The sequence below is a fragment of the Dreissena polymorpha genome, chromosome 3 (assembly GCF_020536995.1).
Source record: "Dreissena polymorpha isolate Duluth1 chromosome 3, UMN_Dpol_1.0, whole genome shotgun sequence".
In the NCBI taxonomy this organism is placed as follows: domain Eukaryota; kingdom Metazoa; phylum Mollusca; class Bivalvia; order Myida; family Dreissenidae; genus Dreissena; species Dreissena polymorpha.
Genome location: NC_068357.1, coordinates 102,185,563 through 102,202,974, shown reverse-complemented (window position 1 = coordinate 102,202,974; position 17,412 = coordinate 102,185,563). Strand labels below are relative to the sequence as shown.

The 17,412-nt window shown below is 36.1% G+C and overlaps 2 protein-coding genes across 2 annotated transcripts in view; one reads left to right on the top strand and one right to left on the bottom strand.

Moving 5' to 3' along the window:
- LOC127872916 (uncharacterized) overlaps positions 1–17,412 on the top strand; it is a 320,943-nt gene that overhangs the window by 187,139 nt on the left and 116,392 nt on the right. The gene's annotated exons all lie outside the window — the stretch shown is intronic.
- The window catches only part of LOC127872885 (Fanconi anemia group M protein-like), a 61,011-nt gene that overhangs the window by 27,542 nt on the left and 16,057 nt on the right, over positions 1–17,412 (bottom strand). The window contains exons 2-8 of the mRNA XM_052416367.1: positions 14,535–15,224; positions 11,880–12,052; positions 6,693–6,770; positions 6,221–6,379; positions 5,691–5,822; positions 5,098–5,321; positions 2,613–2,716 (exon numbers count right to left, since the gene is read on the bottom strand). Of these exons, the coding sequence (XP_052272327.1) occupies positions 2,613–2,716; positions 5,098–5,321; positions 5,691–5,822; positions 6,221–6,379; positions 6,693–6,770; positions 11,880–12,052; positions 14,535–15,224 (1,560 nt within the window). The remainder of the gene's footprint in view (positions 1–2,612; positions 2,717–5,097; positions 5,322–5,690; positions 5,823–6,220; positions 6,380–6,692; positions 6,771–11,879; positions 12,053–14,534; positions 15,225–17,412) is intronic.

Below are 17,412 nucleotides of genomic sequence, written 5' to 3'. Positions count from 1 at the left end.
TTATAAAATTAACAGTGTATGTTTTGAATGTCTTGTTCATTATTGTATTCCATTGTGTAAATTGATGTTAAATGAGAAATAACAATTTCAGATGCCTGTATTTCAAGGATGGGCAGAACAAGGCATTCTCACAGCATCATATGGACTAGGATATGCATCAATTTAACAGTAATTCCAGCTGAAAAATGGTAATAATTTTCTTTTTTAGCCCTACTTTTTAACAATAAAAATCCCTACTTTGCCCTACTTTTTGCTAAAATCTTGCCCTACTTTTGCCCTAGTTTTTTATGGAGAGGCAGTAGAAAGCCTGTGGAGAGGGGGGGGGGGGGTATAATGTGGGTGTGTGGTCATTTAATAGATGATCTTTCAAAAATAAGGGGGAATTTTAAAAAAATTAATTGGCGGGGGGATTCTGGGGTGGGGCATGGGGGATGGTTTGGGTGGAGCGAATTGTGGTATGTCAGGTAAGTGTTGTTTTGTCAAAGTATGAATCAAATGTGATCATAAATAAAGAAGTTATGGCAATTTAAGCAAAATGTTCAATTATCTTAGTATAAAAGGGACCATAATTCTGTCAAAATGATTGATACAGTTGTCTGCTCTTCTTTATAGATTGGGATCATGTTGGTAAAGAAGTATGCAAAATATGAAAGCAATATGTCAAAGGACATTGAAAATATTTGGGATATTACGCAAACTTTAACATAGATTTATCAATAATATGCATATTTAAAGTATAAAAGGGGCCATAATTCTGTCAAAATGCTTGATACAGTTGTGTGCTCTTGTTTATAGGTTGGGATCATGTTGGTAAAGAAGTATGCAAAATATGAAAGCAATATGTCGAAGGACATTGAAAATATTTGGGGTGGTACGCAAACTTTAACATAGATTTATCAATAATATGCATATTTTAAGTATAAAAGGGGCCATAATTCTGTCAAAATGCTTGATACAGCTGTGTGCTCGTGTTTATAAGTTGGGGTCATGTTGGTGAATTAGTATGCAAAATATGAAAGCAATATGTCAAGGGACATTGAAAATATTTGGGGTAGTACGCAAACTTTAACGTTTGAACGCTCACACAAACGCCAATGCCGACGCCTGGGTGAGTAGGATAGCTCCACTATATATATTTCATATATAATAGTTGAGCTAAAAACAGGTATCCGGAAGAGCCTACTATTGAATTTTATGTCGGCTCTTTCGTATACCTACGTCATATCCATACAAATCGCGTGACGTCACATTTATACTTGTCACTTATGACTGTAACCTCTTTACATAACATAATTCACTTGCACGCTGGCAAGCTTTAATTCAGGGGTGTCAATTGTCCCAAATTTAAAATCCGGAAAATTAGACCAGGGGTCTGGGAACGCAGGTCCACAACGGAAATAAAGGGCAATGCCCCCAACCCCCTTTGAGCCCTCTCTATTTGTACTATTTTATAGTATTTCTAGTTGCAATTTTTGGTGAGCACTATGCAAAATATTATTCATCAGACCATCTATATCACCGCATGTGTATTCGTCATTATATGTTTGTTTATAATGGACGTAAAAAATAAATTAAATCAGCAAAAAAAGCTGTATCCAAAAACGACAATCCGAAAAATGTACCTGTTTTGCACATGAAATAAAATGTGCATATTGTTTGAATGCCGAAAACCATTTACCTAGCAAATACGTAATCAATATATAATTGGGTTAACATAATGCTTTACAATATGCTATTGAGCTGCTTAACTTCTCTAATCGATCACTTAGAATATTTCATGAAAGTGAGCATGTGCAACATTTCGTTGACTTGTAATAATTTCGGAAAGTAGCAAAGTAGCGACGATTTAGTATTTTATTGTCAGTTATCGTTTATGTCTGTGACATTGGCTAGCCAATCAGAAATAAATTAATAAAATACTGGGCAAAATCGGTACCGAGCGCAAAGATGATGAAGCTTTAACAAATATATTAATTTCGTTCTCAATTTATTGCGCTTTTAATCGAATCCCCCCCTTTTCAAAAAACAATATCTAATCGGATTTTCATTCATCTCAAAATCGACCCTGGTTGGCTGAAATCCGGATTTCCGGAATAATCCCAAAAATTGACACCCCTGTTAATTTAAACAATAGTATTAGAAAATAATGTTATCAAGGTTGCTTAGCATACCCAATAAGAACGTTAAAGAAAATTCTTACCTTCAGAACAAGTGATTGTTTTTCTAGTTTTTCAAAATGTCCACGCCTTGAAACTTTGCAAAACCGGAAAAGAAAGATCACGCTTTCTGCTCATGCGTAGATAATGACTTCCAAGAGGTGAAATGTAAATTTATTTTGGATTGGCTAAAAGTATCCAGACTTAGACCCTGTTCGGAGAAGCCTGACGCCATACTACTTGTAAAATTCATCAACTAAATCGTCAGACATTTCTATAACACACAATCTGTATATGATTATTAAAAAATTATTTATGCAATAACATGCAATACCAGTAATTGCATTTTACATGTACTTTGGATTTCAAAAAGCTATTCTTAACTAAAATCTACAAAGGCACTTAAAGAAACTATTTAACCACCATATATTTCCTTGTCTGAACCTATTGACATACCAATCGTATGCCTCTTGAAGTGTTCCAGGACAATCTCCTGTAGTTTCTCCATCTTTGGATGACCTACCACCTTCGGTCTAGCGTCAACCTGGCTTGATGTCAAACTGTAATGAAAAGTGTTGGTTTTTGCTTTCAAACAGCATATGAATTTGGGCAAAATAGGATTGATAAAAGTCAATAATCAGTTAAATGGTTGCATCAGCCACACTGAGATAGGATTGATTAAAGTCAATAATCAGTTAAATGGTTGCATCACCCACACCAAAATAGGATTGATTAAAGTCAATAATCAGTTGGTTGCATCACCCACACCAAAATAGGATTGATTAAAGTCAATAATCAGTTAAATGGTTGCATCAGCCACACTGAGATAGGATTGATTAAAGTCAATAATCAGTTAAATGGTTGCATCAGCCACACTGAGATAGGATTGATTAAAGTCAATAATCAGTTAAATGGTTGCATCACCCACACCAAAATAGGATTGATTAAAGTCAATAATCAGTTGGTTGCATCACCCACACCAAAAAAGGATTGATTAAAGTCAATAATCAGTTAAATGGTTGCATCAGCCACACTGAGATAGGATTGATTAAAGTCAATAATCAGTTAAATGGTTGCATCAGCCACAAGTAAATAGGATTGATTAGTCAATAATCAGTTGGTTGCATCAGCCACACTGAGACATACATTGTATTTGTACAATTAAGGTAAGCTAGAAATACCAATGAAATCTTGGAAGCTTGTGAGTAATATACTTCCAAACATACAAATATAGAAATTCCAGAACATCAAAATTATTATGTCATGTACATCAATCAAGAATGCATGAATTTAACACATACATTTGTACATAATGTCTTCAAAAGGTCAGTTAACAATATATTAATTATGTGGGCCTGCTTACACTTATTCAGGAAATGAATACTTAACAGTTCTTAAAGACAAAATGTCAGCCATGTAATTCGAGCATATGTTTTTGCAGTGATCTCCATTTATTACTGTGTTGGTGTTGAAGTTTTAATTAGCCATCAGTGTGTTTCGCTTGATGGCAAAGTCATGAGCATATTAATGTCTTCAGAGTTTGCAATTATGTGAGTCCATGACCATGTTAATAACATCAAAACATTATAATGTGCTTTAGAGGACTGTTACAGGTGACTTTTGCCAATGGCACAAAAATTCCCAACTGCAGATGTGTAAGTAAATAAGCATGGCAGTAATCCAAATGTTAAGGCAGAGGGTAAGAAATTAGAAGTGTATTATTTTCTATATTTGTTTAAGCAGAAGTCAGTCCAATACAATTTCTTTTATAATCAGTTCTTTCTTCAAAGAAAGTGGTAAAGCAACAGAAATCAAACTAACAACCAGCCGTATAAACGTGGGAGAAGAAGTTTTAACTGTGTAACATTCTGCAGTCTCGAGTTGATCAGTGTCTATACTTGCAAGAATAATTATATCCTTATCTTGCCACTTATAAATTACAACAAAGAACCAACCCATGTGAAAGACGTCAGTCCTCGGATATTGCCTATAAAATTTGCTGAGGTCCAATATATTCCAAAAACTAATGTAAAATGTTGTTTGGGTCTAAATGCCAACGAAACAAGAAAAGTGTTTACAATTCTGACCAGTAAATAGTTATTTTACTTTGATCTATTGTTTACATTAAAAATAACTTATTTAAACCACCAGTCGAGCTTGCTATCTTTGCTGGTGACAGAACAACCTCCAACTAAGATTCTTAGAACCAGTCAAATATTGCAACTTGTTTCATGATGTAGGCAACACAACAAGTATTTTATTGGTTGAATTGAATTTAGCTGGTTTCAATCCTTGTGATGATCGTTAATTGAAAGTGGGGACCCACACGTTGCTGTCTGCCTGTTCAGTGTCACAAAGCTTTCTTCACTTTTAATTGAAAGTTTTACCATATTTTAAATATAACAGGGTACAATTTAGTTGTTATTTGATTGTATTTAGAGTTGTTAATAATTGTGAACGTTATAACTATAAACTATTTAAAAGGTATTTTCTATTATTTGGTTAGAGATGATTAAGGTCCGGTAAAATCTGCTTAGGTCCCGTAAATTATCAAAGTTATCCGACCTCTCTAGAGTAAGATTTTTTAGTCTTTGGCATGGGTTGCAGTAAAAACAAATTCAAAAAGTTTAAAATGCAGCTTATTGTGGTGTTTACACTTAGTGTTACATACTTTTTTATTTTATAGCATGAAAATTATAAATACAATTATTAATCAAACATGGGTATGTAACCAATCCAACATGTTAACTGCTAAACTGTGCGCTTTTCACTGATGCCTGACACAAAATTCTAAGGAAAGGCTTGCACATATATATTAATTATTTATCAAATTTTTTATGTGCACAGATGTATCAGAAATGACAATATTTGTATTGCTTTCAATAGTTCTCCAGGGGTCATAGTCTTAAGGACTATAGTATAAAAATGTGCTGATTCATACCCCTCAGGAGTCTTGTATTTCCCAGACAACATTTCCATAAGCTGGTTGAAGTCTGCATTCCTGAGAAGCTCGGTCCGTGTGCGACCACAACTTTTATCCCCAGAAACAACACTGTCAAGGAAGTTGTACAGTGACCTTGACCCATGTAGCTGCAGAAGTTCGTAACCATGGTAAAGACTCATTGCCAGGGCAAAATCACCCTCCACTACTCCATACAAGTTACGCTGAAGAGAATATTAATAAACGTGAAAAATAATTAATATTGAAATGCCATTGTAAGGAAACTTATACATGTTCATATCAGTTTAAAGCAACCGAAATAAAAAATAATTTACAGGTATATGGTAGCTAAACATACATTCAAATGAGAAGGATGCACCCATAAGAGGCTGGTTTTTACATAATCTTTTTTAATCATTGTACCCAGGTTCACAATTTGCATGCTTAAGAACATGTTTACACAACAAAAGGACACAACCCTAATGAAGTCATAAATACTGCACCAATACATCCAGTAGGAAGTGCCCATACTGGGATGATTTTTTTTTACAAATTTAACAAAATTAGCTATTTTAAGAAAGGATCTGAACTACCTGCAGTTTTTCAGGTGGATTCTGCCTGAATGCCTCTCGTGCTTTCAGAATGAGGAACTTGGAGAAGCTTGTTGTCTCCCTGTTGTACAGCACCCCCTGTCGCTTCAGTCGCCCCACCACCACGTCCATGATCTGATACACAGAGAGACTACTCTGTATAAGATTATGTTATTTCTTTAAAGCAGCAAGGAGCATGGGATGAAAAGAAAAACATATCATAAGATTGAACACTTCATGGCCTAGTAAAGACCTATTAACCTGAGTAGTCATGTTTAGCAAGAACAGCTGTTTCAGGCTCAAGGCTTCACTAAGCTTCTGAGAATATTCAAGTGTCCTTCATATTGTTTACAAATTATTTTCTAGGTATTTTGTAATTTGTATACCTCATAGTGATTAATACTATTGAAACAGGTGATTTTTAAACGCCAACAAGAGCTGTAAATGAAATTATCTTGATTTTAAATGCTACTGAAGTAATGATGGTTACTTTCAATGTCAACTGATTACAACAAAAATTGTAAAGCACCCACATGTGAATATTTCTCTTTGACCTTTGAGAGTTCATCGCCTAGGGCAACTACAAACTTTTCCACCTTCCTCTCATGAGAGTACTGCCTGATGTCTATGGACTCCTCTGTGCGGATCTCGATGTGTGATATGAGCAGATTAGTGAGCACTTGTTGCACTGCCTGAAGTGGGGGAAGAACCATTGAAATGAGTCAGCTCTGGGAAAACTGGGCTTAATGCATGTGTGTTAAGTGTTGTCCCAGATTAGCCTGTGCAATCTGGACAGGCTAATCAGGAATGACAAAAAACGTTTTTAAGGAATTTTTCACCTAAACAAAAATCTGTATCCACAGGCAGTTGTTACATTTACTCCTTGCAACTACCATTGTATTTAACCCAGAGACGTTACCTTTATGTCACTACCATTGTATTGAACCCAGAGACGTTACCTTTAAGTTGATGTTACCGCCATTGTATTGAACCCAGAGACGTTACCTTGATGTCACTACCAGGTGTGGCACTGAGGGCAAGGATGCGGAAGGCTTGAGTGTACTTCACAAGTTCTCTCACTACCTGCAAATTACATCATGACATACTTACAAATACTCAATAAAACATTTATTAACAAATTATTTTTTAATTTAAAGATAAAATATTGTGTAAAAAAAATCTTAAAACATTCACTAAAAACATTCTAAACAAATTCATTGTCAATCACAATGTTCTATTTTTCCAACTCATTGAGACTTTGAAAAACTTCTGCCAATTGTTCCCAAATTGTATATAAGTTGAGTTTTATGCAAGCTTCTTTTTACATGTGAACAAAAACAAAACCCTTCTTCAGAAGCATCATGAATTTACAATAAAACAACATAATCATAACTACCAAATGGTTTTCTTTTTATTCCTAAGTTATGCTTAATACTTGCCATGAGCCTAATCCAAGCGAACCATCTGCTTGATTGTATTTTTCATGCTTTCTCTAACTGGACATATTTTGATAATCTATACCTTAGTAGATTCACTTGACTAGTAAGCTACATGTAGGTAAGTTTTATTTTCAATGTGTATATAAAACAGCAGTTCTGTTGCAAATTAGTCAGTCTTATTCCAGACTATATAAGAGAACCAATATGATATTCAATTTCCATTGTCTATTGCCTGTTCCATAAGCAGCTAAATTGGCAGATATCTCAACAAGGTAGTTCAACAAACACTCTCAAAAGTCAACTGATTTTATATCAGCAGAGCTGTATGGCTGATTCACAAGCTCTGGATCAGGTGATAAATTGTGATTTTGTTTTGTAATTCATTTTGTTCCTGGTCATGTTTGTCACTCAGCTTTATTTCACCACCGTTAATATAAAAAATTGTGCAGTGTTTTGTTACTTTAGCCGTTTACTTTGATGATCTCTGAGAGAAGTTTTTGGTACGTACATTTGATAAGGACTGCCAACAAGAGGGCCTGAAAGGCCCAAAGTCTCTCACCTGAGATTCAAAGGAACTGACCTGTTCTGTGCAGCCCAAGATGTCATTTGAACAATATTTTCTTACCAACTTTCATGACTAGTGAACAGGTTACCCTGGCAGCCACGTTTTTCAACAGACCAGAACCATTTTCATACACATCCAAGATATCATTTAAACAAATATACTGACAAAGTTTTATGAAGATTCATAAGTCCAAATAAGGAAAAATGCCCCGCCCACTGGTGGCCATGTTTTTCAAGCAACTGGAACCACTTTCCAACTTGTCCAAAATATCATTGGGACAAATCTTCTGACAAAGTTTCATGATGATCGTACAATAAATATGGCTTCTAGAGTGTTAACAAGGTTTAACTATAGCTATATAAGGAAAAATGCCACGCCCCCTTGGCGGCCGTGTTTTTCCACCAACCGGAACCATTTTCGATCTCATCCAAGATATCATAGGGACAAATCATCTGACCAAGTTTCATGATGATCGGACAATAAATGTAGCCTCTAGAGTGTTAACAAGGTTTTACTAAAGCATGATATATAGCCATATTAGGAAAAATGCCCCGCCCCCTGGTGGCCATGTTTTTTAAGCAACCGAAACCATTTTCGAACTCATCCAAGATATCATTAGGACAAATCTTCTGACCAAGCAGCGCCCTCACACTACTTTGGGGGAAGGGGTCCGCAGCCCTTAGGAGGGGCATTTTTTTGTAAATGGGGGAATTTTTATAACAAAACACAACAACTGTGTTGAACTGTTATAAACATATATTTCTATATATGTGACTGTCTATATGACAGAAAGGTGGACTTTTACTCAATCTATATAACAGTAATCTTATTTAAAAGTCCAAATATATTGCGGTTGAAGGGGTCCAAAGATCGCGACCTTGATATATTCGGCGCGCAATATAAATTGTCAGGTTATTATTGCATGTTTAAGTATGCATTAGCATAATTTGGTAATCTCAAAACACGCTATTTTCTTACCTTATTGAAGTATGTGTTATATCCATATATTATTCATTGGTATAAAACTAAACATTATTCCATGTTAGTATTTTCAAATGCGTATAATTAAATTTGTAATCCGAAAACAATTGCCAAGTTTTATTGTTCAAGAAAGCATGCACAAATTAGACCCAATCTACAAAATAACAACAATGACGTCATCTTATCCTCATGGAAAGCATGGTGCATTTTGACAAACTGAGGGAGCTTTGCCTCCAGCGTCCTCACACTACTTTGGGGGAAGGGGTCCGCAGCCCTTAGGAGGGGGAATTTTCACGGTGTTTCCCTTTTTGGGGGATTTTTTTACTTACTCTCTCATTATTACATTTGTACATGTTCGAACTATATTCATTGCATTTTTCAATATTTAGTATGTTTGCAACGATTTAATTGAAATAGAATTGAGATATAATAATCATGAGACACATCTTTCTATTAAAAAAAAATAAATTTTTTTTAGGGGGAATTTTCCCCCCAAAAGGGGAAAAAAGTATACTTTTCAGGTGGGGGACTGCAGCCGAATTTCGGCAGCAGATTGAATAGATTGAGGGCCCTGGCCTCTCAATTAAAAGTAAGTAGTTTACACTGTATCTAACGCGCAAATATTGTTGAGATAGGTCAGTATTGACTTGTGACATTTACAGTTAAAATTGTATACACCTTCATGAGTGCACTGGTGGGATTTTTCGGCAGTTCAAAGCAATTTCAAGAGAGAATGTTAACACCCAAAATGACCTGATGTTTGGCAAGAGGAGTTATTGTTTATCGCAGTACACAGGTGTTACAGTGATGTACAATGAAACCAAACAATCTGGTCAAAACTGGATTATGAATGTCGGATTAAACAGAAAATTAAAGTGGGTGAAAAAAGGGTAAAATACTAGTTTGTACCTGATTTTATCTCCGCAAATTCTCAGATTAAAGCGTTTTATTTGGGGATTATGCTCGTGACATTTTTGGGAGCCATAACCATAGCCGATTTGTGATATATTGGACAACGCAATATAACGGACAGTGATATATTGGAGTCAATTTTGCAACTATAAATCAGCGATTTTTTTTCTCATTTTCTGAAGGGGAAAAAAAATCAGTTTTTGGGGGAGAAAATATACTTTTCAGGTGGGGGACTGCCGCCAAAATTTGGCGGCAGATTTGATAGATTGAGGGCCCTGTCAAGTTTCATGAAGATCGGAAAATAAATGTGGCCTCTAGAGTGTTAACAAGGTTTTACTATAGCCATATAAGAAAAAATGCCCCGCCCCTTGGCAGCCATGTTTTTCAAGTAAAAGAAACCATTTTCAAACTCATTCAAGATATCATTGAGACCAATCTTCTGACCAAATGTCATGAAGATGGGACAATAAATATGGCCTCTAGAGTGTTCACAAGGTTTTACTATAGCCATATAAGGAAAAATGTCCCGCCCCTTGTCAGCCATGTTTTTCAAGCAAACATAACCATTTTCGTACTTATGCAAGATATAATTGAGACCAATCTTCCGACCAAATTTCATGAAGAATGGACAATAAATGTGGCCTCTAGATTGTTAACAAGATTTTACTATAGCCATATAAGGAAAACTGCCCCGCCACCTGACGGCCATGTTTTTTCACCGATCTGGACCATTTTCGAACTCGTCCGAGATATCAATGAAACCAATGTTTTGACCAAGTTTCATGATGATTGGGCAAAAATTGTGACTTCTAGAGTGTTCACAAGGTTTCTCTATAGCCATGTTTTTCAACAGACGGGAACCATTTTTAAACTTAACCAACATATCAATTAGAAAAACATTTTGACAAAGTTACATGAAGATTGGGCATCAAATGTGACTTCACAAGGTTTTTCTTTTTTTTGAGCTAGTGACCTAGTTTTTGACCCAGCATGACCCAGTTTCGAACTCAGTCGAGGTATCAATGGGACAAATCTTCTGACCAAATTTCATGAAGATCAGACAATAAATGTGGCCTCTAGAGTGTTCACAAGGCAAAATGTTGACGACGGACGACGCTGGGCGGACAAAAAGCGATCACAAAAGCTCACCATGAGCACGTTGTTCTCAGGTGAGCTAAAAATCGAAAGAGTGGGACTGTGGGTAATGTGAGGAAAATACTATTCGGCTTCTGTAAAAATAGCCACCCCAACATTTTTTGCTTGACACTTCTATAAATGGTTTGTTCCAACTACAAAATCCATGAAAATTAGTATTCTAAAAATAATGTTGGTTTTACGGTACCTATATGTACATGTAGCAACAGGAATGAAATTTCAAGATTGAAAACAAGATGTGTTTGTGAAACACAATGTCCCCCTATATGACGTTTGACCTTGAAGGATGACCTTGACCTTGTGAAGGATGACCTTGACCTTGATCTTTCACCACTCAAAATGTGCAGCTCCATGAGATACACATGCATGCCAAATATCAAGTTGCTATCTTCAATATTGCAAAAGTATTAATAAAATAAGCGATTTGGGCAACATATATTTGACCTCTGACCTTGAAGGATGACCTTGACCTTTCACCACTCAAAATGTGCAGCTCCATGAGATGCACATGCATGCCAAATATCAAGTTGCTATCTTCAATATTGTAAAAGTATTTATAAAATAAGCGATTTGGGCCACATATATTTGACCTCTGACCTTGAAGGATGACCTTGACCTTTCACCACTCAAAATGTGCAGCTTCATGAGATACACATGCATGCCAAATATCAAGTTGCTATCTTCAATATTGCAAAAGTATTCATAAAATGAGCGATTTTGGCCACATATATTTGACCTCTGACCTTGAAGGATGACCTTGACCTTTCACCACTCAAAATGTGCAGCTTCATGAGATACACATGCATGCCAAATATGAAGTTGCTATCTTCAATATAGCAAAAGTTATTGCAAAATGTTAAAGGTGGCGCAAACAAACCAACAGACCAACAGACAGGGCAAAAACAATATGTCCCCCACTACTATAGTCCCCCACTACTATAGTGGCAGACATAATTACAATTGTTATCCTCTACAGACCAACAGTTAACTGACATATACATGTTATGAGGACTGGTAATTACTAAACATTCAGAGTGAGAAATGGTAAAGCAATAGACATAATATTATGTCTAAAGTAAGTGGATTGTTCATTGTTTCTCACAATTTTCTCTATTCAAACTCTACCTGACCGCTCGTTACCTGACAGTATGCATGGTTGCCGAGTGCCTTGTGGGCTTCATCAATGACAAGACACTTGACCATCTCGGCAGGGCATGACCCTCGACTGAGGTCATTGGTTAGCACTTGAGGCGTGAGGAAAAACACCCGCTTCTCCCTCCAGGCTATCTCACGCTTTGAGGGACCCATGCTTCCTAAGTGAAAACAATTCAGCAAAGATAATTACTGGCATAAACTCAAATTGCAAGAGATTTTTCAAATCAACAGCATTCCTTTAAAGAAATTGAAACTTCATATAAATACAAATTGATGTACTTGTAAACGAGAACATTTAGTTCCATTTGTACAAACGCAATATAAAAGCAAGATTTTAGTTTCCTTTAAAAAAAAAACCACAACAGCTTTTAAGAAAGAATTGTTTTTTGGGGAAGGGGGGGAGGTGTTATTTGAAATGAATGATGCTTTTAACGTTCAAGAAATCTGCTTCAAGATGTGTGCCTGTGTATGTCTTTTATTAAATGCAAAATTATTACTTTCCAGAACTAGCCATTTGTGTTCATAAAGACATAAACTTAACAAGAGGGCCATGATGGCCCTGAATCGCTCACCTGACTCATTAAGATCAGATGAAAACTATGACCTCTATTGTCTACACAATGTTTTTCTATGATTTGACCTAGTGACCTAGTTCCTGACTCTAGATGACCCAAATACAATCCCAATCTAGATTTCATCAAGATAAACATTCTGACCACAGTTCATAAATATTGGATGAAAACTGTGACCTCAATTGTCAACACAAGGTTTTTCTATTTATTTGACCTAGATTTTTACCCCAGATGACCCAAATACAATCCCACCCAGATTTCATCAAGAATTCTGACCAAATTTCATAAAGGTTGGATGAAAACTGTGATCTCTAATGTCTACACAAGTTTTTTCTATTATTTGACCTAGTGACCTAGTTTTTGACCCCAGATGACCCAAATAAAATCCCAACCCAGATTTCATCAAGATAAACATTCTGACCAAATTTCATAAAGATTGGATGAAAACTGTGACCTCTATTGTCTACAGAAGATTGTTCTTTTATTTGACCTAGTTACCTTGTTTTTGACCCCAGATGACCCAAATACAATCCCAAACCGGATTTCATCAAGATAAACATTTTGACCAAATTTCATCAAGATTGGATGCAAACTGTGACCTCTACTGTCTACACAAACAAATTGTTGACGGACGGACGCAGGCACGCACAACGGACGCCGGACATCACACGATCACATAAGCTCACCGTGTCACTTCATGACAGGTGACCTAAAAATATGTGTCGGAGATAAACATGAACAGTTGTGGTTAAAATCCCATAGAAACAAGGGCTGTTTGTAAAACATGCATGCCTCCCTACATGGGCTATAAGTAGTAGTAGTAGTAGTAGTAGTAGTAGTAGTAGTAGTAGTAGTAGTAATAGTAGTTGTAGTAGTAGTAGTAGTAGTAGTAGTAGTAGTAGTAGTAGTAGTAGTAGAAGTAGTAGTAGTAGTAGTAGTAGTAGAAGTAGTAGTAGTAGTAGTAGTAGTAGTAGTAGTAGTAGTAGTAGTAGAAGTAGTAGTAGTAGTAGTAGTAGTAGTAGTAGTAGTAGTAGTAGTAGTAGTGGTAGTAGTAGTAGAAGTAGTAGTAGTAGTAGTAGTAGTAGAAGTAGTAGTAGTAGTAGTAGTAGTAGTAGTAGTAGTAGTAGTAGTAGTAGTAGTAGTAGTAGTAGTAGCAGTAGCAGAAGCAGTAGCAGCATTACAAGACCAATACTTAAGAATGATCAAATGGGAAAAGGTTACCTAGCACTGGCAGTAAATATGGGGCTCATTTACAGGTCAGATTTGGAATCTCTGCTGTAAAATGAGATTTTGAATGAATTAAAGGGAGGCAAATCTGTAATAAAAAGAACATGCATAAACCGTAGTTGTTTCCCTTGTTTGAACCATGCTAAATCCTTACAAGTTTGGAAATAATTGGATGAAAAATTTGGACTTTATTGCATAAACACCATTTTCTCAATTCAAGGGGAGGTAATTCTGTACTTCATGGACCAATAATGCTCATTTTTTGTAGGGTTCGTGTCCTCATTGATATAAAGACACTGTGAAAATTTGGAAAGGATCGGACAAAAAATGTGGAAGATTTTTTAAAGTTTTCACAAAATAGGCAAAAACGAATAAACATGCAAAGTTCAACGAGCTCCTGCGGCCATGTTTTTTGACGAATCAAATTTCTTTGAACAACTTTTTCAGGGAAGCCTTCAAAGGTCATCCCTGTGAATTTTTTTGAAAATCTGATGAGCGGTTTCTGACAAGAAGATTTTTTAAGGTTTTTACCATATATGGTCATGGCGGCCATCTTGGTTATGTGATCAATTTTTTTTTAACAATTCTTTTGTCCCATGACCTAGGGATGCTCCACATGAAATTTAGTTGAAATTGGCTCAATGGTTTAGTAGAAGAAGATGTTTACAAATTGTTTACAGACAGACAGACAGACGGACGGACGGACGCCGGACGGTGAGTGATCACAATAGCTCACCCCGAGCTATCGCTCAGGTGAGCTAAAAAGGAAGTGTACTTTTGAGCATTGTAAAATGTTTTTTCTATCTGCATATTTATTGACTTTGTATACACTATTACACACCTGTCATTTCAGCGGTGTGGTCTTGGGGTATTCCCATGATGTTGTAGCAAGCCTCAATCTGCTGGGCCACCAGTGGTTTTGTGGGTGCCATGAAGACAACCTTACCCTGCGGGTACCAGCGGTAGAAGTTGTACATCACCACGGCAGCAATGAACGTTTTTCCCAGCCCTGTCGGCAAAGTGACCATGGTATTCTTGAACAACACCTGCTGCACAATATTAAACTGATAGTCCCTGATAGAGTAGTTAGTAGGGTAGATCCACAGTTTACCAGCACTGCTGTCGAATCCTGGCAAGTCTGCAAATTGAGTTGGATTCACCTGTGTGGAAGGAAAGTTGGCGACCCCAATGGATATGTTACCATCGAATGTTTCTGAAGTTTGATTTTTGTTGCAACTTGTTGATGCATTTCTGTTAGGAGATGACCCATTACTGGATATGTTTAAAGATGATGTAACCGACTCCTCTGCCTCCCACAGAATTTGGTTGTCTTCATCATCATCAAAACTATCACATAGATCTATAAAGCTGTTTGGATCATTGTTTACAACAGAGAAGCCTGACTTTGTTGGCACATGACACGCACTGACAGCTGCTGCATCTGGATCTTTCTTCTTTGATCCCCAACTTTGAAATAAAGTTGCTTGTTTGGCTGATTTTTTGCTCATCTCAATGGCAGACAGTTGGCTCCCTTAAAAAAAAATCCAAACTAGGGTACACCATCCTTATCATCCTTATTAAGATAAGCATACTTTTTTCTGAAAAATAAAATATTTTAGTTTTACAATCAGCAACAAAGAGTTGAGCTTTAAAACTAAAGACAACAAGGGCTCTTTGTAAAACACGCATGCCCCCCAAATGGGCTGTCAGTTGTAATGGCAGCCATTGTGTGAATACGTTAGAAACCATTTTACTGCTTCGGGTCTCTGTGACCTTGACCTTTGACCTATTGACCTGAAAATGGATAGAGGTCATCTGCCAGTCATGATCAATGTACCTATGCAGTTTCATGATCCTAGGCCTAAGCTTTCTCGAATTATCATCCGGAAACCATTTAGCGGACAGACCGACAAAGCGAAAGACCGACACACGGACGGATGCTCTTCAAATGGGGGCATAAAAATATAATCAAAATAAAGATAGATATGTGTTTGTCAGAAACACTAGGTCCCCTTTTGCGCCACTTTGAAGCTATATATTTGACCTTTGACCTTGAAGGATGACCTTGACCTTTCACCACTCAAAAAGTGCAGCTCCATGTGATACACATGCATGCCAAATATCAAGTTGCTATCTTCAATATTGCAAAAGTTATTGCAAAATGTTAAAGTTTGACCAAACAAACCAACCAACCAACAAACCAACAGACAGGGCAAAAACAATACGTCCCCCACTATAGTGTTGGGGGACATAAAAATGAGTTTAAAAGCTTAATTTAAAGATTTATTATAATATTCTGAAGGTCCTGTAGGGTTGTCCCATGTTTATATTTGGTGTACCCTGTTCTCATGAGAGAACAAACAAATTTTACCAAGCAAAATACCAATATAATTGACATGTATGCACATTTGCAAAAAAGCACTCTGACCTCAATAAAATGTTAAAATAAGCGGGAAAAAGCCGCTTGCACATTTAGAAATCGTTTGATATTAAAGGAGAAATGCTGTTTTAAAGACTAAAATTTCTTTTTTTTTAAATAAATATGTTATAAAACTATTGGAATCATCAAGAAAAAAGGCAAAAGACATTTGGATACCTAAAAACCATAATTTTTTTCCGTCGACTGCTCAGTTTTTCCGACACTTATTTTGGTGGAAACGTCAATGTAACACAAGGTGCATGACACTGAAGCTCATCCATTGTAATAACACATTGGAGCTTGAACATATCTTTATTATGAATAGATGAAAATAACTCTCATCAGTTTGAAATTCACAATTTTGACCCCATTGTCGCTTTGTCACGTGACGAGTTTTCATTTGGATACTTTCGGATCGACCTTGACAATTTTTGCTGAAATTGTAAACATTACTTTCGTTTTCTGAAATCTATTATTTGTGATTAACAACTTACGTCTGGTAGATTATAAGACTGATTTCAGTGTGAATCAGGTAGTTTAAAAAAATATTAATTTTGAGTTTGTATTTACACTACTATTTGTTTACAAAACAAGCCAGAATAATTTAAAATACCGGGAAATGTAATTCTGAATTTGAAAACACTTGAGCACATGGTATGTTACTAAAAATAGAAATAACGTCATATGACCGTGAAATCTCAGGAGATTTTCATTTCAAGAATGTCTGTCGCATCGCTGTTTTTCTCGATATGTTAGAGCAGAAAAGATAAATTTCAAATGTTTAAGATAGTATTTTGTAAAAGAATATATCAGTTAAATGTGAAAGATGTCAATCTTTCCGATCAAGTGGTTGATTTGGGTCAATAACTGCATTTAAAACCTGTTTTGGAACGGTCTTTGTTAACTGTCAACTTTTCGGGAATTTCTAGTTGACTTACCTAATGGGGTTGGTCCATAACTTAAAAGTCGCACCAGTCAAATTAAAAAAAGTGACATTTAAAATTGGCTTACTTGTAAGCCCTGCATGACCAGAGAATTTGCCATATGATGGAATGCGATTACGGCTTCTTTCTAGCCTAACAAGGTAATAGTATTCAACTCAAAAACAAAATGACCCTAAAACAGGGTGCATCTCAGTGTGATTTCTAGCTCAAGATATACTAGAAATGGACAGAGACTCAATAGTACACACTGATCATTGATTCTATGATAAATGCACTAATTAGGTGGTCACAAATGGTAAAAAATCAAAAAATGCTTTTATTCATGTGTTTGTCATTATTGAATAGCATGAAGTATT